We start from the raw sequence: 22,209 nt of genomic DNA on the forward strand, positions 1-22,209 counted from the left end.
TGCGTTCCAACAAAGCTTAAAGAAATCACACTGGGAATGCACTTAGTTTTCAATCAACGTATTAGGTAATCCAAACAGTTCAGACATCCAAAACTTCTAAGCCTAGGAGCTTCTAATTTTATTTCATTAGAAAACAGCAGTTTATGCTAACAACAACTCTGACCAATACTGATTCTAGCTTTGAGAATACACACTTCTCTGAGTATATATTACAATGCAACAAAACCTACAAAATTTCAGTTTTGTGAGGGGAATTCCCAATATCATTGCTAAGCATGCAAGCCACATAGCAAAACACCAAAACCCTCTGGTGAGTTAATGCAAAGTACCAGCTCCTTTCTTTTTCTCACTGTTTCTGTAATGTAGAGTCCTAGAAAATTCCAAGCACAGCTTGGATCCAGTAAACTGCATGGCCCAGTACCCATCTAACTCCAGTTTGCAGTCCAAGCAGTCACAATAGCTCTTTATGAGGAATAACTGAAATAAACTAGAAGCTGAAAGTGGAAACATCAGCTTGACCAGCCTTGCACCACTGGTTGGCCATATTGTATACTGAATCCATACATATCTCAGATTTGCCCAAACTCTACGGCCTGTGCCGGCTGTGGAGAATGTAGCTGCATCAGTGCAGCATTACTTCTGAATTCCATGCAAAAATTACTTCCTGGGTTCATTTCGGGGAAGCCATGATGGTTATGCTGGACTACAAGAAGTATGCATCAAAAATGACCTTGTGGCCTCTGTAACCATTTCCTGTAAGTCTGAAAGGGAAAAACAAAAACACTGAATGGCATGAGAAAATGTTAGCTACCACCTTTGGATAACATTCTTCTTCTTTTTGATAGCTTGTCTTAATGGTTCTCTAAGTGTAATTTGAGCGAAGTCCTGGAGAGCAGCATAGATAGTATGACGAATAGCATGATTGAAGACACTTTCCATCCTGCCCATCAACACCTGGAGACCTTTGATCATTGCAATAACCTGTGTGCGTAAAGGGAATTATTTTGTATAATAAAACTAACACAAATAATGCGGGGGGGGGGAGAGCAGAAGGAAGGTAAGGGAACCTGAGCTTTTGCAGAATATATATTCTTCCTCTTACCTCAACAAGAGCAAACTTTTCTTCAGTGGTGTAATTGTATCTTGTTGCTCTTTCATACTCTTCTGCATTGTCTGGACAATCTTTGTTAGAGTATTTGTCAGTTGGATGTACTAGTTTCCATGAATACTGCAAATGACAGAAGCAGTACAATGGCAGCATTGAACTAACAGAATCATACTGGAAAAAATTAGCAAGACTTCCCATACATCGTAAAGTTTGATTGTTTCTCCTCTTTTGTGTCTCTGGGATGACAACTGTGAGTGCTATCTTAGTCCAGAAACTACTATGGAAATTGCTGTTCTCTTCAACTCTACTTCCCAAAAGTGAGACTTTGTCAAATCATCACAAGGGTGATTTGAGGGGGTCCCACAGCTACCACATGGAAGGTTCCAGAAATGTTTCCACATTGCAGTTTTAACTTTCAAGGTCCATTCACTATGCACATTGCACTATCACAGTGAACCTGTGGTACTGAAAGGATCCCTCCCACGATTCCTCTGTTTAGGGCTATTGCACATGATGCCATGGGGATGGAGCTTCTGGCACACAGAACAATCTCCATGACATAAGCAGGCCCATAACCACGGGGGGTGGGGGGTGGCATTTAAGGCGACGTCCCCTACTGAATTTGCCCCTCCCCCTCCTGGCTGCCTCCCCTGACGGTCCTGGGAGGGGGAGGAAGCCTGGGGCAAGCGGACTGCTGCCCTCCTCCCCCGCCACCCTTGCAGGGGGCAGCACCAGAGCAGGGCTGGAGGGGAAGCCGGGGGCCAGTGGCATGCTGCCTTCCTCCTCCGCTGCCCTCATAGCAGCCAGCGCCAGAGGAGGGCCAAGAGGGGGAGGAAGCCTGGACCACACGGCCTTTCTCTTCCCCCCATGGCCTGGCTGGCTGAACTTTAGGGAGTTTTTAAAGTCTCCTAAAGGTGGTCACGGAGAAAACATTTGTGGGTGGGGGGGGGGGGGAGTCGGCCCAGCAGGGAACTTGTTGCCCCGCTGCTGCGCTGCTGCTGCCTGCCTCGTTGCTTTCACTTCCCACTGGGTTGAGACAATAGCACAAGGTCTGGCGCCCTCTCTCTCAAAGCAGCTTCCCTGCCTCAGAGGTACTGGGAGCATGCACTGCTGCTTCTGAAGGCAGCTCTGCTACCAACTGTGAGGTGGTCTCCGTGGGGGAAACTGCAGAGGCTCCTTTTTCTCTCTGGGAAATGAACAGTTCTGCCTCTTATTGATCCTCCCCCTCCCTCCCCCACCAGCAATTATTGCCTCCTCTTGCCGAAAAATTCTGGCTACATTTCTGAATGCAAGAATCTACCCTTGGCCTTGTACTTTGTATTATTCATTTTAAAGAGGAAGGCAGGCAACAAAGAAGTTAGTATAGTCAAGGCTGACTGTCAGTCTGATTGCTGGAAAAAAACTTCACCATCTCCATATATGACAATTAGTCAAACGCCCTACATGAAAGCACTACCAAAACTATTAAAAAGTAAATCAGACCTTATCCTTCACTCATCCAAATGAGGCTGGAAATAAGGCAGGAGATACAAAACAAGAATAAAAAATCTAAGGATTACTGGTAATAATCAGTTCCTTTCCATTCCATATCCTCCTCAATCTGGACAAGAGCCCTTTTTTTGTGTCCCACATTTTGCAGAATGGCCTGCCTGAGGAGATCAGAAGGGTACCATTTATGACTATTTTTAAAAAAATAGATATAAAAACAGCCCCCCCCCCCCCGAATGAATGTCTATGAAGTGGGGCTGTAATCTGTGGCGAGGTCTATTACTCAGTTGTGTTGGACCTGGTTCGCCAGAATTTTTATTGTTGACTGTTTATCTCTAATGCTGACAATTTTAACATTGTTATTAATGTGTGCTGGCACATCTTTTGCAAGCTCTTTTGGGCCACTCAGGGGACAGGCAGGATATAAATATTTTAAAACACAATAAATAAATAGATCACAAAACATTTTTCTCCAATCTCTCTAGATGTCTACATCATCTGTCCTCCCACGTACCACTTCCATAACATGAGCGCTCCACTGAGACAAAAGCTGTAGGCCTTGGAGAGAAAGATCAAAGAGTTTTCGATATTCTGCATCTGTTTTTTGAGCTTCCTGGCGGCCTGATCCTGTCACCACCTGGAATGAAAACATGGCTGTTAAAACACATAATACTTTAAAATAAAACCCTAAGTATTTGTTCCACCCTGTAAGCAACTAGCTTTTTCAGCTTCAAAAAGAATGCCAAAGAGTGAGGAAGCCAAATTTCCACACTGCCACCGTGGAGGTGGATGCAGGTTTCCCATAAAGCAATTTCTGGCTAATCCAGCAGTGTCTATTTGTAGTCTTAGCTAGAGATTACATAATTTTACCTTATACCTCCTTGGCAATGTTTGCATGGGAAGGAACTGTATCATTTGCCCTGCCTACCAGGTTCCTTCAGAACAGCATTACATGGAAGCATACTGCTATGGTCATATACTGAGTGAATTTTCATTTATGATAAATAAGCATCTAAATATGTTTTTCTATTTTTCCAAGTAATACTGGTTGTTTTGCTAGATATTCACTGAAGCCCTACTCCTTTTAGGGGTAGGGAGGAAAAGAAAGGACTGATGTTTATTTAGAGATAATAGAAATACACTCAGTATATGTACAGAAGTACTCTTCTTATTTTACACATTCCAGAGCTCAGCCTTACATGAAAAACAGAGTTGGATATGAGTGATCAAATTAAGCTTGAATTAGAACATATGATGTTGCCTCTTGCCTTTCTAGTCTAATTATTCAGACAAATAAACTTCAGCCTAGATCAAAAAGAATCAGCCTGTCATTAAAAATGTCCTATCTAAAAAGCAGGATTTGTTAAAAGGCTGAATAAGAAGCAGTTCGTTGCACCACTCAAGATGTGAACATTCTGCTGATACCACATCAGCGTTAACAATTTCTCCAACCAGGCAGCCCAAGAAACGGCGGCACATTTCCAGTTCCTCTTTCCAATGTAAGAGTTTGTCCGCTCATAAAGCCTGCCAGCACCCAAAGAGGAAGCACACCGCTTCAGCTCACACCTCACTGTTGCTGTAACGAGCCAGTTCTGAAATAAAGCGCATGTGATCTTCTCTGATCTGGATCATCTGTTCACAGATGTTGTACTGGGGACTACTGCTGGAAGATGTGCATGTCCATCTACAACAACAAGAGAGGGGAGGAAAAAAGTGTGACATCTTTCTTTTGTGCAAAAACTACCATTCGCGGCAATAAGCTCCCTCCCAACTCCTCAAATCTCCACACCTTTTGACCGGACAGCAGGTGCACATCGCTCATAGCAAACTACTCTCTCCCAGACACCCGTTAAGCCCCAGATTTCTAGAAGGCAGCAAATGAGACTGCATAGGTGCTGATGTCCCTCTCTTCTTTCTCTTATAACGTTTCCTAGACTACAAGGTTATGGTCCAACACACGGTCTGGAGGTATCTTGCTTCAAGTGTATGAAAGCTAAGGACTGACCATAAACCAGGATGGCAGGTAACAAGATGACCCATGTAAGAGCAGGGTGCAAATATAAACAGTATTTTAGAGGCTGAAGTAGTGAAGGATGACGAGACATCTTATTGCAACTTTCCTGTCTTCATAAGGAGCAACCAGTGAAGTAAAGTGGGCAATTGACAACACGATGATGCGATGCCCATGTCTGAATTTACTAGACTTCACCAGGGCAGAAAAGAGGAAGGGATACGAGGGTGATGCTTCCAGCAGCAGGTGCATGAATCCTTATTATGTCTCGTTTCAGCTTAAGTTCCTTAATTTTCAGTCCTTATTGCTAGGTGCGAATCATGTAGCCTTGCAGAAAGTACGAAAACACCAAAGACTGCACAAAAAAACTATGAATGTATGAAGGTTTTGTTAGATTACACGAAGCCTGTGAATTCTACCTTTATCTATAAGGCCTAAACTTCTACCTTTATCTATAAAGCCTAAACTTCTACCTTTTTCTATAGGTAGAACTGTATCGAGTTCTGTCTCTCTGTTTCAGAGAAAATGCTGTTTCATGATGACCTTTTATGTTGCCAAAAATCAACAGCTGGAAGTAGCTGGACAGGATATGTCCAGGATCCAGGAACTTCGGGCAAGACTCTGAAATATAAACTTAGTAATTAACTATTGATGGTCACAATATTGTCCATGATACTCATTGCCAAATACGTGAAAAACAAGAATCGTTGCCAGAGGTTTCTCGCAATATCGAAAGAAAGTCTGAATACAGAGAATGCCTTTTTAAAGATTTAAAATGTGTATTCACGAAACTATGACATATTTACACATGATACCTATAGACAGATATGAAAGGAAATTGTGTTGTAGCATGCAGGCACACTCAGATTTACTGTGGATGTATTGGAAATACCACAGAAGCTGCAGTCAATCGACCAGGCTGCAATGAATCTGCACTGATTTTATATAGCAAACATATTAAATATAATTTATATTAAGGATATTTTATCGGTAACAGGAACTAGTCGGAACTAGAAATACTGGTCTATGCTTGCAGTTTAGCAAACTCTAGGCTATAAGGACTAAGGACAAGTCCCTAGTGTGTGAAAGGACAGAAGACCATTAGCCTAGAGACCACCCCATCTATTGTGCCCCTTATAGTATAGGCTAGGCCATGGTAGATAGCTGGGGAGCAAGGTAGAGGCTAATGTGGACTCAAAATGGATGCCTGGATCCAAAATGGATGTCAGGAGACAATTTTAAGGAAGGCCAAGCTTAGGAAAAATTCCCAGAATAAGTCACAAGAACAACTAAATCAAGGTCAAGGAGTCCTTGGCAAATGTCATTGGCGTAAATGTCATTGGCAAGGGAATTTAAAGATTTAAAATGTGGAAAGTCCGGTCATTGGCAAGAGAAAGTCCAAAACAGGATATGTGTGGAGATCTTACGCAAATTTCAATTATTGATGAACTTTTCTTGCCAAAGATGATGTCTTATCAGGTTGGTAGAAGTCCAAGAGGCTTGGAAAGATTCTGATGGGTCAAAAGAAGTGGGCAGATACACCGAAAAGTATATTAAAAAGTAGAGGAAAAGCTCAGTGGAGGCCAGGTTGAGAGAACTGCACCTGCACTTTCTCTGCCTCACTTCTTATCTTACAGGTACGCCTGGGAAGGCTGTGTTAAGGTGAGACCTTCTCCTACCAAGTTTCATACTGAGATTGGTGTGATACACTGCTGCTATGCTGCTATATTATTTTGTTATATTTGCTTCTGGCTGTTTTAAATAAAGTAATGGTCAGTTTTAAGTAAGATGTAGAATATAGTTATATGTTCAATGCATTTCTTCATGTTGAGGGATGGGTTTGAGAATTCTGGATGTGATTAAAAAGAGAGAATCTTAGCTAGAGATCATGTATTAATAAATAGTCATAAAATTATGGCGTCTACTCTCCTCTTTTCCCTGGAAGTGTTTTTCTCAGAGTAAAATTCTAAAGATCCCCTTTTACAGGCAAAATGCTTAACCTGGATAAAACACAGGTTAACAGACTGAAAAAACACTAAACCAGAAGTGAGAGATTCTGTTCCCACCTGTTCTACAACATGCAGCGTTTTCCAGATAATGTGCAATGTCACAGTTTTACAAACAAATAGAAAGAAATAAGATCATATCTTTGTCCCTAATGCAGAACATAAACACCTGTCACTACAGACATCAGGACTTCCCATCTTGAACAAAATACTAGGTTTCCCAAAAACCTGTTACATGTTTAAGAGAGGAGGGGGAGTAGCTTTAAGACTTACAATCCTCCTAAGCACATTTAGTAGAAAGCACGTCCCATGAAGCTCAGTGGTACTTAATGCTAGGTGAACATAGGGCTGCAAAAAGTCAGACCAGAAGGCAGCTTTTCTAAATGGAGTTCCTGGCACCAAAATATGCATATCTACACCTAGGTCCCATTTAGTCAGTGCAGCACACAACCAGCTGCCAAGATCTATGGTAAAAGGGTTACAAAGCATTCACACACCTCCACACCCCCTAAATTAATTTTCTTTGTTTAAACAATCTACAAAAAGGATGAAGGACTATTCCCCTGCCCTTGCCAAAACAAACTGGGCTTTTTGCTTCTCATTCTTACCGGGATTTGTTCTCTTCATAGTGGGCACTAGTCTTAATGTATCTTGCCAGTTCAATCTGCATGTCACCAAACAAGGGAACTACCTGCAGCTGCTGTACTCAAGAAAGAAAACAAATATATCAGTATCTTAGTATTCACAAATTTTGACACACACACACCCCCCGCATAAAGGTGAAGTAGAGTCTCTCAGGAATTTAACACACATACCCTCTCATTTTAAGGTAAAGGTAAAGGTAAAGGTTCCCTTGCTCGAAAGCCAGTTGAATCCGACTCTAGGGTTGCGGTGCTCATCTCCGTTTCAAAGCCGAAGAGCCATCGCTGTCTGAAGACGTTTCCGTGGTCAGGTGGCCGGCATGACTAAACACCAAGGCACACGGAACGCTGTTACCTTCCCACTGAAGTGGTACCTATTTATCTACTTGCAATTTCTTGCTTTCGAACTGCTAGGTTGGCAGGAGCTGGAACTAGAGATGGGAGCTCACTCCGTCATGCGGCACCCGGGTCTCGAACTGCTGAACTACTGACCTTCCACAGCCTGCAGTTCAGCGTCTTAACCACCTGAGCCACCACAGCTCTCATTTTAAACCAACCTTAAAAAACTTGTCGATCTTGGTCAGATTTATCCTTTTCTTGGCATCCAGCTTATAAATGTTACTGACACTGCCATCCATCAGGTATAAGCCGAAGCCCATTACCTGGAAAAGGGAAAAAAATCACACATTTCGAGTCAATCTAGGGGTTAAGTGATGAGCATTAAAAGTGTTTAGTTCGCAGACAAGACAAACTCCTGCCAGCAGCTCAAATCCATAAAGATTCAAAACAGTCAGAAAATAATGACATAAATAGGATTTATGTTTAATTCATGATTGCTTCTGTCAGGAGGGGCCGCCTCCCGACCCCCTCCTGCCTTTCGATTGCCCGGCAGACTGTGGAAAGGAGGCGCAGAGCTCGGGCTACAAAACTGAATTTGAGAGGAACGAGGTGGGCGAGGATCCTCTCGGCCCCACGAAGAAGTCCATTCTGGAGTACCCACGCTCCGACGCCAAAATGCGGAAGGGTCCTTGCGAGGGTTCCCTGAGGGGCCTAGGATCCTCCTGCGTCACCCAGACAGGGGCAGCCCTACTGCTAAAGGAGGGCATGGGGGAGGGCATGGGGGAGGGGGAGCCTGCTTACCCCCCCCCCGACGAGGGCCTGACTGGGAAGAAGAGGGGTGGGGGAAGTGTGCCTGGAGTCTCTCAGGGGTCGGCCTTAGCCCCGTTTGCTTTAAGACCTGGGAGGCGGAGGGAGGATAAAGGAGGCGAAGATGCTTGCCAATGAGGACACACCTGGTATCTATGCAGTGGGATGTGAGGAGGGAGTTGCAGGTTCTTTACACCCAATCCACTCGTACACGCCCAGAATAGAGGCAAGCGCGCCGTGACCGTAGGAGTGAAGGAACTCCAGCGGGTGACGTTCTGAGGCAACGTCCAACCTGAAACCTTCTCCTCTCAAACCCTGGACCCACCCCGACCCATCCAGACCCCAGGGAGACACTGACAGCTTCATTCTATTGCATTCTGTCTGACTATATACAATGTACATAGATTGTATTAAGCCTATGTTGGCAGTATCTGATGCATGTTAAGTACACCGATTAATCCCAAGTCTGAAATTTTGTTTTAAAAACCAATTTTAAGTCAAGAGACCACCCCCCACACACAATCCCAAAGCTTCCAGGTCAGCCCACCTAGCGCCCAACCATTTTTTCCCATCCCGTGTTTCAAATCAATCCACACAAAATCATACTACTATGCGCCATCACACAAAAGTACCTGAAGAGCAAACAGTTAAAGGAGCCCAAGTCCACATGGTGCATAATACTTAAAAAAGATATTAGCGGTTCCAACCAGAACAGGAGAACATTTCTTACTGATCCATTATGCAGCAACACTTTGTTCTCAGCAAAACCCCAGAGGACACCAAATTTCCAAGAGAAATTTGTGGACGTGCTTCTTAATGAGTCTGTAGATACATACATCTACATTTTCCTCAAAGTGACCCTTTCAGAAGTTCTGCTTATACAGATTTCCCAAGGCACTCTTTAAACTCACAAAATCCTATAGAACATTGCCAATTTTAAGGAAGGAAAAGAATAATATACAAACATTGCCAGAAAGTATTTTATCGAGTCTTAAACAGGTTTTTCCAACTCAAGTGGTAGGGGTTTTAAACATAAGCATGGGTTGTTTCATGGATATCTTCTGAAACACTTCAAAAATATATATGCATGTGCTCCATGGCTAATGGAAGGGTGAACTTCCTGCCCACAATAAGCAAAATTGAAGAACCCAAAGAGAAAATGACCATAGCCTCCCTGATATTGCTATGTTTTAAATACATGCAATCAACGGTGGGGGGAAGGCCTTTAAAATTCTATTTTAAAATAACTATTTAAAAAAAATAGTTACAGTATCATATTTGGAAGTTTAGAAATAGGTGAATCACAAAATTACTCCTCAAATATTAACCAACCCTTTACATTCCCAATACTGAATATCACAGTTAGGATTACAAAAGTGACAATCAGGATTTTCTAAACTGGATGGAGGGACCATAGCCTAATGGGAAAGCATCCACTATTCAAGCAGAAGGCCCCCAAGTTCAATTAGTTTGTAGGTGATGTGAAAGACTTCCACCTGAGACCCTGAAGGATCTCTGCTAGTCTGAGTAGAAAATACTGAGCTTGATGGAGCATTGGTCTGATTCAGTACAAGATAGCTTCATATGTAAATATTACACAAGATGCTAAAACATCCTCAAATATGCTCATGAACAGAAGTGGCAGAAAGTGGGATCGCTTTCCCATCCTCTCTTTTCCCAGCCACCCCAAGTCCACAAAAATCCTGATGGAGGAGCTTCTGTGACCCAAATGCACAAAAAGCCACACGGTTTGGGGTGGGGGTTGCTTTAGTGAAGGTGAGCCAGTGAAATCATCCACTTCCACTAGTCGTTTCTGATGACAAAAGAAACTCTGTTGCTTGAAGAGCAAGGTAGGGGCGATTTCACGGGTCCCCCTTCCCACGGCATCCCTGTGATCCAGGCAGCTTTTTTGTCCGTGTTGAACCTGCAACCACCAGCATCAGCTTTTGGAGCTTCTGGGAAGGTATTGGAAAGAGGTGGAGGCAATAAAGATCCATCTCAACAAGAATTTTGCACTTGTACCAAAGATCTAACCCAGCACGTTCAAGGATTGTCTGGAGCAACAAACACTTTTACTTCCTAAAATACAGAGATGTAGGTATTTAAGGGGTAAATGTCCAACATTCTTAAAGTAATGAGCTCTGATTTGATAGCTGTTAAATTCGCTTCCTTGTACAGTCTGCAATTTTCATTTGAGGGTAGATTTAAAGCTAAAAATTGTCTTTGCACAAATACGTGACTCTTTTCAAAACACTTTTTTAAAAAAAATAAAGCCATTTTTTTAATTACTATATTCATTTATCTAACAGTCAAAGTAATGAATGGGTTCTGAACAATTTGGTGCCACAAAGCATTGTACCTGGTAGACTTGCTTCTGCATACCTTTTACTGACTATGACAAAGTGACACAAAATTGCTGTAATTACATTGTGGCTTTTCTTCCCCTTCCCCTAGATAAAAATGATCTGCAAAAGCGTACCCCACTCACCAACAAAAGGGAGGCTGTAATTCCTTCTAGAAGCATTCTAAATGTTCTGAGATGTTTGGCAAAGAAAGTTTAGCATTTCAGGAATATATACACTGTTTTGCCAGCAGGGTTCCCCCCCCCCCCCTCCAAATTGGGGGGGGATGTGGGAGTGTTTGCAAGGAACAAATCTTACTTTTAAGAGCATGTGCTTCTCGCTAGGTGTTAGGTACATTTTGTTTTCATAATAATCTACGCACAAATTCACAATATCTGCAAGCAGTTCTTCATATCCAGGAATCACCTCAAGTTGTTGCTGTAAAGACTAAAACAGAAATAGGTTAAATAGTATATAAAGTTTCGAGAAATAGCAATACATTTAATTCTCAACAAGGCCCCACCTGCAGATACTTAAATCCATAGATCAGAGCCATGCAGAGAGAAGGGACATTCTTATACAAAGTTGGGGGACACCCCAAGGTTGCATTAATATATGAATAGGGTTTTTTTTAAAATGCAGGAAGGGTTTAACACCTGCCCTCAACAGAGGACAATGCATGTGGGAGATAAGAGGTGGAGTTCCTGAGCAAGATACACAGGGGCAGCAATGACACTGCAGGCAAAAAAGAGGAGAGAACCACACCCTCACCACTCCCTGCAGGCAGAGTCAGAGTGGGTTTACACAGAGACAGAGTGTGGACAAGAGTGGGCAGTGTGAAATTTCCATCCTCTACAGGTTCCTCGTCCCCCCCCACACACACACACTGTCGGGGAAGGAGGAGCAGGAACTGAGCCAGGCCAGTGGAGGTGGTGGCACTGCTGGCTGGCAGATGGCCAAGTGAATGGGGGGGGGGGGAGATGGGACTCCCCCTCAAAGGTCTCTCAAGTCCCTGCTTGTTTCATATAGTACTGAAATGATGTTTAGCATCTTTGTGTCTTTGTTATTCTATTGTACATAAATGCTAGGCACTGAACAAAACAGATAATGTCTCAACAATTCATAAAAAGTACAAGATATAAATAGTAATTTGGTACATAAGAACATACTTGCGTGATCTTGTTGTGATTAGCAAGGAACATGGAGAGGTTCTGGGATTCTTGGATAGACTGAGGATCAGCCATTTTACGCAGAAACTGGGCAGCTCTTTAAAGAAAATAGGGGTGAAATTAAGTTCTGTAAGAACAATGATCAATATCTCCTATATACCTGCTACTTTGCAACGATCCTTTCAAGAAGGTCTACATACTGTGATATTACATCTAAGACAGCTCTGTAAATTTGGGATAACTAATGTAGTTTATGAATCGTCATAATCACTATGGCAAAAGCCCATCCAGCACCATAAGTCTCACCTACAAGACTGGCCCTAACAAATCTCATGGCAACAAGGTGGGACCATTACTTCCAGGAAGCAGTTCCCAGGAGCAAATGCCTACCATATGGAGTAGATGTCTAGAAATCACACAGAATGCAACTTGGGGCGGGATGGGCATCAACAAACTGCTTCCCTTGCACCCAAGATAAATATAATGTAATTCTTTTACCATTTCTTTTTCTCAGCACTACAACCTCTCCTCCTTGAAACACCCAGTTGTGCCTACTGCCCTATATCAAAATTCCAAAGGTGCCCACTGGCTCAAAACAGTAGGGGTCCCCTTATCTCTCTCTTCTTTTATTAGAGTGAAGTCACATAGGAAAAAGGGCTTTAAAGAATACAGAGACTCAGCCAAATCCTTGCAAACAAGAGTGCAGAGAAACCTCCAAGACCTTGTGGCACCCCCACAAATGGGCACAGATCCAAAAAACCCATATGGTTGACTAATTCTGATACAGCGTTTTCTTCAAAGCATCTCTGTCTCCCAAAGCATCTTTGCAAAAGCCACTCAGGTGTGTATCAAAGGTATGTTGAATACAGACCTGATTCAGCTTGATCAGTAATTACTGACCGATATGCGTAAATGTGGAAACAACTAGCACCATCTTGTGGCCACAATGTCCTGTAATGCAGCTGTTTCATACATTAACAGACATTGTTTCACAAGAGTTACACAGGAAGACTTACAACGGAACAGTAAGCAGGGCTACTCAAGAATCTTACCCAAGCCCACTCAAAGAGGCTTACTCCCAGGAAAGCGTTCTTAACAGTTCCACTGTTAATGTGGAACTCTCTGTAAAGGGAACTTACATCAAATGTGGCTGTAAAAACAAATAACTTTTTAATGCTTTTAAATGTATAAATACACTAAAAGTCAGTTTGGAGGATGGCCATGGCTCTGTGGTAGAACGTACAAGGTCCCAACTTCAATCTCTGGTACGCCCAAAGGTCATTTCGCGGGGGATCGCGGGGGATCGCAGTTCCCCCGGGTGAGGTACGGGGGGTGGGGCACATGACGAAGCCCCGCCCCCTGCTTCCGGCCACCCCGCTTCCGGCCCTCATTCAGCCAGGAGGAGGCAGGAGAAGAGGGAGGGTAAGTTGCTTCCTCCCTGCCTCTCCCCACCCCTGCCTGCCCGGGGCCAGGGAGGGCCTTCGCGGGGTTTCCTTGCACTCCCGCTGGCCTTGCAGGTCCACTGCTGGGCCCCTCATGGGGCTGGGCAGTGGAGCTTCAACGCCGGCGCCGGGACCATTGGGGGCGGGGTGTGTGGCCTTATGACACACTTCCAGTGATGTCAGGGGGTTTGGCCTTATGACACACTTCCGGTGATGTCAGGGGGTGTGGCATATGCTAATGAGTTATGCTAATGAGTTCCCCTAGCTCTTTTTCTACGAAACGTCCAATTAAAAATAAGACCATGCAGTAGATTATGTGAAAGCCCTCTACCAAAGACCCTGGAGAGCTGCTACCAGTCAGAGTAGACAATTCAGATCTTGACAAACCTATGATCTGACTCAGAATAAAGCTCCATTAATTAACTTTACACTTTCCAACATTTAAGACTATGTGGAAAACTGTTTTATGGATACATGTAAATGCTAATGTGTTCAAACAGCAACTGCATTGCTCAAGACACATGTATGATAGAGGTATGCGTGCCAGGAAGCTGGAATTAATCACATTTACCTACCAGAAGGTTAACAGATGTTTGTCTTCACATGAAGTATGAAATACCCTAATTGAGAGAGCCAGTTTGGTGTAGTGGTTAAGTGTGCGGACTCTAACCTGGGAGAACCGGGTTTGAGTCCCCACTCCTCCACTTGCACCTGCTGATGTGACCTTGGGTCAGTCACAAGCTCTGGCACAGCTATCCTTAAAAAAGAGCAGTTTGTGTCAGAGTTCTCTCAGCCCCCCCACCTCACAGGGTGTCTGTTGTGGGGAGGGGGAGGGAAAGGAGTTTGTAAGTCGCTCTGAGACTCCAAGTGAAGGGCGGGGTATAAATCCAATCTCTTTTTCTTCTTGATTCAGTACATATGACGCTCATAAGCCACAGGTGATTCTACCAATCTACTGATCCCAATCTGTTATGAACTAGTTGGGAATTAATAGGATTGATGCAAGTATCAAACATCCCAAATATGATTATGACGAAAACCCCTGCATTAGTTTGTATGTTATTCTTTTGGTACCTCTTCCCACCTTCTGTTTTACCAATACAACACCACGAGATCAGCTGTGAGACCACATGATATCTCAATACACATCACTTTCCCCCTACAGCTCACCGTTTATAGGCTGAATGGTCATTCTTCACACTGCACTTCATGTTTTTCAGCTCGTCTAAAACAGCAAACATGTTGATGAATTTTCCAAGAGTGATCAGATAGGCCTCAGATACAAAATCCTTCCTCCTCTCTGCATGGCACAAGCGCTTCACTTCACCACAGAATCTTTCAATTGCATTTCTCTGTTTTTAAAAAAGTAAAGAAATACATGCTTCAGAAAAAATGTGCAGAGTGTAATTCAAAGTGCATATTTACTAAGCTATGTTTAACCCACCTGCAAATCAAAATATCTGTAACAGGAGGCTTCTGTAGGGCTAGGGTAAATGATTCTGCAAACTTGGAGGAACCCTCAGATTTGAATAAAAGGCTTTTTTTAAAGGGGAGGGGGCAAGGAGAAGGTACATAAAGTAGACGTATAAAAGCACTCAGATTCTGGTCACCATTCTGGGGTGTCTAAGCATTCCAGAACAACACTGCCAGAGCACCCGCCTCTCTTGGACATTGCAGGTGATATCTGATGCAGGAGGGAAGGAGGGGGCAGGAAGGAGAAGTACTGCAAGAAACAGGAGGGAAGAGAGCTGGCAGGGGTGAAGGAAAGGGAAAACAACATAGTCAATGTGAGAAGAAAAAAGAAAGCAGGGTGGGAGACAGAAAAAGAAGGGGACAAGAGTGGGGATCAGGTAACCAGACACAGCAAAGGAAGTGGGCAAACGGATGAAAAAACCAGATGAGAAACAGAGCAGACTGGAAGAAAGATCAGGTTAGCTACTGGGTGAGCAAGTGGGTAAGAGGCAAGCAGAGCTGTAGCAAGGTGAGAAATGCCCTTTAACTTCATAGCAAGAACTACTATCGATTTAAATAGATTTGTGCTGAATCCACTCATTGTACTGGTCTCATACAAGACTGAGAGCAAAACTGCCTATTAAACACACACACACACCATGGGCCAGGGATAAAGACTGCTAAATCAGGGGCAGTCATGGAAGGTAACGGGGAGAAAATAACAACCAAATAGCATCCAACATCCACCTACCTGAAAATACATAAAATTCATCAGCTTGGTGACCTCTGGTTCTAGAACTTCAACAGTTTTTTCATAAATTTCCACTCTGTTTGGCTGCTCATTACATTTTACCTAAAAAGAAAGGAGAAAGGTTTGACAAACTATACAGGAATATCTCGCACACCTTTCTTCACCAGCTATAAGACTCACATTAAAACATTACCAATTTCAAAATACTTGTACACATTTTAGAAGTTCAGCTTTGCCACAAAAACATAGTTCTTTTGTTTTCCAGAAACAGCTTTCAGGATCATTTGACTATGTAAAATATATTACCCTAATGGCGGTCCTAATGCTTCTGCATTATCTACATCAATACATTCTGAGAACAACCAGATCGAGCCCAATAAAATTTGCTGGAAATAAGTCAGTACATAGATTATGACTGTCCTTGCTGTCTGACCTATCACCATGTCTGAGGAAAGCCCCCGTCTTTCTTCGAATGCCAAGGCTATTTTAGGCTATTTCAGAGCAACTAGACAAGGATTGCAGATCTCATCCACTGCTACATTTTACATGTTACTGTTTGCAGGGTACCCGAGGTATGCAAACAGGCCTTTTAAAATCTTTTGATTTGCAAAGCTTTCTGTGAGATAGGGTATGCAGAGTTATTTGGTGTTTTTGCCACTGCTTGGCAGCAAAGGCTGTCCTCAAGGGTTACACACTTCCTGTTTTCACCTCTTTGTGGCTGACAGGAAGCAAAGGTGAGAAGAAAAGCAACAGGGCATGGGTAAAAAGCGAAAGATTCTAGAAGGCTGCTGCTACCATCAAAAGAATAAATCAGGTCCAAACTCAAATCAGGGAACCCTGGAGCAGCCCTCTCAAACCACGACAGACTTGTGATGGTCCTCTGTAGAGACAGGAGGGATGCAGTTTCAGCTTGGTGCTGCCTCACTATATGAAGGGATCCTTCCCATCTGCCAGCTTCCTACAGCTGACAATTCCCACATGCTGTTTTAACAATATTTTCCCTTAAGTTCAACACATGGTTCATAGATTACATTTCCAGTTCCAGCATTTTAAACACAGTGGATGTTGCAATGATTTCCTGCAATGATTTCCTGACAATAAAGGCATTATACCATAGGTCACTGTTGGCATCTTTGTAGCCCACTGAATTAGGCTCATTAATTAAAAAAAGATATTAAGACATGCGACCCGTGGGGGGGGGGTGTTTGGAGTTCCTTCTAAAAGTGGTTCACGGTGTCTAATAGCTGTGGAACCACCAAAGCATAAGAGGTCACCTATGGAACAGTAAGAAAATGGTCATTCTTAAACTTGATTTTGCTGTTGTACCTGAGGAATGGCTCTTGAGCAGCTCCTCCATGTGTAGAGCATAATGGCATACTCTTGGCCTTCTTCCAACATTTCATTCTAAAATAAAAAAACAAAAACTGGTATTTACACAAAAAGGACAGAGTAACCGATCAAAACAAAGATATTAATTATGTAGCATGCCATATTTCAGAGAAGATGCAACTGAAAGCTTTGTCAGAACAGTGACTGAAATTATTTTAATAAAATCCCAAAGCTAAATACATTTACTAGGAAGCTAGCCTAATTTTTCCATGCAAGTACACGTCTTTGTTTTTAAGGATAATCGTGACTCGTTCAAGAACTACTGAAAAAAAAATACACCTCAGAACTATTAAACAAAGAGAAAAAAGCAGATATTCTTGGAATGTCAAATCGGTATTAGAACTAAGAGATGCAAAGAATCACAGAACCATCGTAGTTCTGGGCTTAAGAATTTTTCCAAGCAGCAAACAGTGGCCCTTCACGTTCCTTTTTCAGAGAGGAAACAAAGTATAAGCAGTGAATTTTTTTAGCCTAGTGTATGTAAGACAGAATCAGTTAAGGATAGACATTTCCCATGAAATACAGTGATTGAATAAGAGCAGCTGCATCGCTTTGGAACACCATTTCTCAAATGCTGAATTTGCCTTAGCACACACACAGCACACAAATCATTCTACATATTAGATCATGAAACCTAGATGTTTGGCCTATTATCAGTTCCTACAGATTGATTTTTAAGTCCTTGGACTAAAGAAATACAGTGCAACAACAGGCAGCAGCCGTAATGTTTTCTAATTATAACATGGAAATGAACTATTTCATTTCAGAGCTACATCTATGAAACATGTAAAATCTTAAGCAGAAAAGTATTCCAGGGTACATCCATAAGCATGTACAGCAAACTGATTAATCCTTAACAAATCATGTTTATAAAAAAAAGAACAGGCTTGAAATAAAAACATCAACATGGTTTTCTTATTCTCTTTTACTATAATAAGTATTGTTAGATGGCTATTGTTCAATATTTACCATGCTGGAATGAACAGTTGCTTGTTCAATGTATCTTGCAATGCCTGTGACAAATGCATTCCTGTCTTCAAAATTGGTGTTGAAATTGGGCTGTATGAAAGATAAGAAAATGTCCCAAAATTATGAATAGTACTGAAGAACAATTATTCAAGTGGTAGTAATTCAGAGCATTTTAAAGTAACAGACAAGGCAACAGAAACTTCTTTTATGCATTTCATACCTGATAAAGCAAGGATGATGGAGGGGGTTCAATACATGGTTGTTGGTCTGGTAGTGGTAATTCTTCCAAGAGATCCACATTGGACAAGGCATCTTCCAGGGTAACTTGAGCAGTCATCTTGATTCTGTAAAAAGATAACATTTTAAAACTGGTAACATTCATGACAAGTGGAGTTAACTATTGCATGTTCCACAGTAGGTCTCAGAAGCCAAACAGGGTTGGCCCTGGTTAGTATTTGGATGCGAAACCGCCAAAGAAGTCAAGGGTTGCGATGCAAAGGCATGCAATAGCAAACCACCGAACATCTCTTGCCTTGAAAACTCCATGAGGGGTTTCTGTAAGTTGTTGTACCTGATGGACTTGACGGAATTTTTTTAAATTGTGTCATATTTGACACAAACATGAACCAAATGTTTTTATCTGATGATATGGTTTTGCCAATCTCACTAAGATAAATTAATGAGGTATTGAAATGTGTGATTTACCACATTCTTCAGAAATTTACCTCATATTTACCACTCAGAAACAGAAGAAACATTCAGCATACAAAACAGACAATTGGTGCCTATTACATCTAAAGTGATGGTGAGAGTCCGTACCCGGATAGCCCAGACAAGCCCGATCTCATCAGATCTCAGAAGCTAAGCAAGGTTGACTGCGGTTAGTATGTGGAAGCGAAACTTCCTTGGAATATCAAGTCAGGAGGATACAGGCAGGCTCAGCCACCTCTCTGAATATCTTCCAGGCCCCCAGTAGGGGTCAGTCACCAGAGATCAATGTGACTTCCAGGTTGCAGACACACACACACACAGAAAATACCCCCCAAAAAGTGGTTGTGAGACCCTCATCTTGTACAACCTGCATTACCTAGGGAAAAATGTTACCATAGCCCCAGCATCTAATTTCTTGGGGTTTGAAAGGCCTGTCTGCAAGGGCATAAATATGAGATGAGATAGGACTGTTGTAGTCCTCTAGTAAAGGTAAAGGTTCCCTTGCTCGAAAGCCAGTCGAATCCGACTCTAGGGTTGCGGCGCTCATCTCCGTTTCAAAGCCGAAGAGCCAGCGCTGTCCGAAGACGTTTCCATGGTCATGCGGCCAGCATGACTAAACACCAAGGCTCACGGAACTTGGTGAAGTCCTCTACACCAAGGTAAAAACACTCCCCCAACATGTCTCATGCTGAGTCTTGGAACAGCAGAGGGGTTCACAAACTAAACTCTGGCTGCGGTCACACGCAACATTAGCCACGCAAGAGATACGGAAGACAAGCGGAGTTTCCGGTCGCGATCTCACCAGCACATCTGGGAAGCGTAGCGCTTCCGTGGCACAACTGAGGCTTCCTGCCGAAAAAGCGCAGCAAAAAACTAGTACCTTGGAGGTACTAGTTTCCAGAAACTGTGGGGCAAGGGCGGGCGTCTGATCGCGTTTCCGGTGGTATCCGGCGCCCGCCCATGTCCCCTTGCGGAAAAGGGTTTTTTTCCCCCCACATCTCCGTGGATGCGCACACGCACCCAACGGAGCATGCGCATTCGTAGTGTACACAAAAAAAGAAAACTAGTTCGCCGCGCCGCGCGCTTCTTCATTGCGCGCAGGCGTGTGTTGTGATCGGCACCTCTCCCTTGCCATGGAACCTCCACAGTACCTCCACAGAACCTCCACAGTAGGTCTGATCGCTTTACTGCATGTTAGTTTGCCCCGGGGCAAACAGCCACACTTCTCCTCTGCAGTTTCCTGCCCGTGTGGCAGGGGCCATTGATGAACACTGACTAAACTTAAAATCCTGCACAGTTCCAATGTCTCCTTGCACAGCTGGGCATATCCCCAGGACTGCATTGTACAGCCTCAGCCACATCTTTTCACCACTCTTACTCTACAGTGTGCAATTTTCTTAGATATGCTCTTCAAATCTGTCATTTTGAACATGCAAGAACAATTCCACTGTGCATCTTGCAGCCCGCCTAAAACAGCATAAATGCACTCATTCAGAAACAGTGACTCAGCTTCAAATGGTTTGCCTGAACACATGCCTACATATTCAAAGAAAAACAAAGGAACCTACTCAGAAAAACAACACCTGTTACCAGTGTCAACCACCAAGGTCACCTACGCAAACCGGGAATGTGTGCAAACAAATTTAGAAATTGAAATTAATATAGTACACCTATTTACTTTCGTTCATTGACAAGATAAGACTAAAGATGGTCAACGGTCAACATATTACTTTGGCTAGGCCCATATACAAACCTTTAGTGAATTTAATACTGATACAAGCAGCAGATACATTAAGCAACCGGGCAAGCAAACTGATGCCTTTAGTTTAACTTTCCAGTTTGGGCACTTTCCAGTTTTTAGTCTGTTTGTAACATGTTGTCTCAGCTGAATACTGGAATAAAGTTTAAAAGGCATGTTCAAGATACTGCTCTGCTTTTTCACTGCACCCATGAAAACGCAAAGTATGTTGTAATGTAGTAGCTGCCTTGCAGACTAGCTGGATGGAAGTTTGTTTAACACTCAAAACACAATTCTGTGTTTCAGGCTTGAAACCAGCTAAACTACCAACCACCACCACCACCGCTAGTAAAAGCATGCAGACCATGCTACATCTCTAGAAGACTAAAATGCCACAATGAAACTTGGTGGGTGAGTTCTGAGAGTTCAGACGTGCCGTTTGATCTGGTGTCGTGACAGTTCAGCAACAGATTTTATACGCACGATCACGCAGTCAACATCTGCCTCCCGTCCCCAGCCATTGGTTTCCAGCTCAAAACCACTTTAACCCGGAGTATTTTGTTACCAGGTCCCAAAGTGGTGTTTTCTCAGCTCTCCCGTTTAAAGCTGCATTTCCCCCCTGTGTGATTGCTCCTCCGGTGTCAAGCCACTTCCAGTTTAAACCCCCTCCCCGCTCAAAAGCTGCCCGAGGCTTCCACTTTTCAACCGCCATTTTTTTTTTGCATCAGCGGTGCGCGCATAGGTGAAGCTCTGCTACCATATTTAGAAAACCGACATTTAAACGGTCACTTGTTTTAGTGTTTAGATGAGTTTGGGATCTCACGGAGGCCATTTTTGGGTCAAACGTTTAAAGGGAAGTCTTTTGTTGGAGGGGTTGGATTGATTCGTCCTGGTGGTTCTGTGCATGCACCATGGTAGTTCCCCCCCCCCCATTCTACAGATGAGTGCCTATGCGCGTGAACAAACTGAGAATTTTTTTTTTAAAACCTGCCTACACACACTCCCGCATGTTGGTAGTGTATATGCTGGGGAGTGACGTGACTGCGCGGTGAGGCAGGATAAGGGAGGTAAGTGTGATCGCGATTACCCAGATCAAATATAATCCGGTCAGAACCGGAGCAGTTTAACCCGCTCTCAGCACGCTGTCTGAACGCACCCGGTATGTTGCATATTATTTTGCTTATTTCGATTTATATCCTACTTTTCTCCCTTACTGGGACCCAAAGATCCATTCTGCAAACAGAGGTCTGATATGCTAGCTTTTACTTTAATACTACCATAATTTTCACTTCAATGGGAACCAATCTATTTAAATTCAAATAGTATCAATTGGCTTTTTGGGCGCCAAGTCCAATCAAAGCTCTCAGAGATAGTGGCTTTTCAACGCAAGACACACTTGTAACTATGAATTTCAACCTTAGTTCCCTTTCTACAAAAAAAAACCCCTATTCCTTTTTTAGCACTAAAGATCAGCATACTTAAAACATCAGCATGTTTCTTATGTTTCCTTTTTTTAAAAGCACTAAGTGAACAAGAAACATTGACTGGAAGAGAAGCAAGAAAAAGAACCCATTTGCACAAATATAGCATTTTTTTAAAAAAAGCAGATTACCTCTCAGCCAGATCTACTCTGCACTGCATGCCTGTTCAGTACTGTTAACCAGAGTGCAAGAGGGCTTCTCTTAGATTATATTGTGACTTCTTTACTGAGGAGAGCCAGTATTGTGTAGTGGTTAGAGTACTGCTGGATTAGAATCTGGGAGACCCAGGTTCAAATCTCCACTTGTGCCATGGAACCTTGCTGGGTGACCCTGGATCAGTCACACACACTCAGCCTAACCTACCT

General features: G+C 43.0%; 1 protein-coding gene across 1 annotated transcript in view; it reads right to left on the reverse strand.

The window, feature by feature from the left end:
- LOC107110223 (cytoplasmic FMR1-interacting protein 1) overlaps window positions 1-22,209 on the reverse strand; it is a 68,559-nt gene that overhangs the window by 39,381 nt on the left and 6,969 nt on the right. Inside the window, exons 2-14 of the mRNA XM_015410973.1 lie at window positions 18,135-18,258; window positions 17,915-18,004; window positions 16,883-16,960; window positions 15,557-15,658; window positions 14,524-14,705; window positions 11,912-12,008; window positions 11,061-11,189; window positions 7,812-7,916; window positions 7,222-7,313; window positions 4,163-4,280; window positions 3,111-3,233; window positions 1,103-1,228; window positions 815-981 (exon numbers count right to left, since the gene is read on the reverse strand). Of these exons, the coding sequence (XP_015266459.1) occupies window positions 815-981; window positions 1,103-1,228; window positions 3,111-3,233; window positions 4,163-4,280; window positions 7,222-7,313; window positions 7,812-7,916; window positions 11,061-11,189; window positions 11,912-12,008; window positions 14,524-14,705; window positions 15,557-15,658; window positions 16,883-16,960; window positions 17,915-18,004; window positions 18,135-18,251 (1,526 nt within the window). The 5' untranslated portion in view covers window positions 18,252-18,258. The remainder of the gene's footprint in view (window positions 1-814; window positions 982-1,102; window positions 1,229-3,110; window positions 3,234-4,162; window positions 4,281-7,221; window positions 7,314-7,811; window positions 7,917-11,060; window positions 11,190-11,911; window positions 12,009-14,523; window positions 14,706-15,556; window positions 15,659-16,882; window positions 16,961-17,914; window positions 18,005-18,134; window positions 18,259-22,209) is intronic.

Source organism: Gekko japonicus, unplaced genomic scaffold (genome assembly GCF_001447785.1).
Source record: "Gekko japonicus isolate JY-2015 unplaced genomic scaffold, Gekko_japonicus_V1.1 scaffold244, whole genome shotgun sequence".
NCBI lineage: Eukaryota > Metazoa > Chordata > Lepidosauria > Squamata > Gekkonidae > Gekko > Gekko japonicus.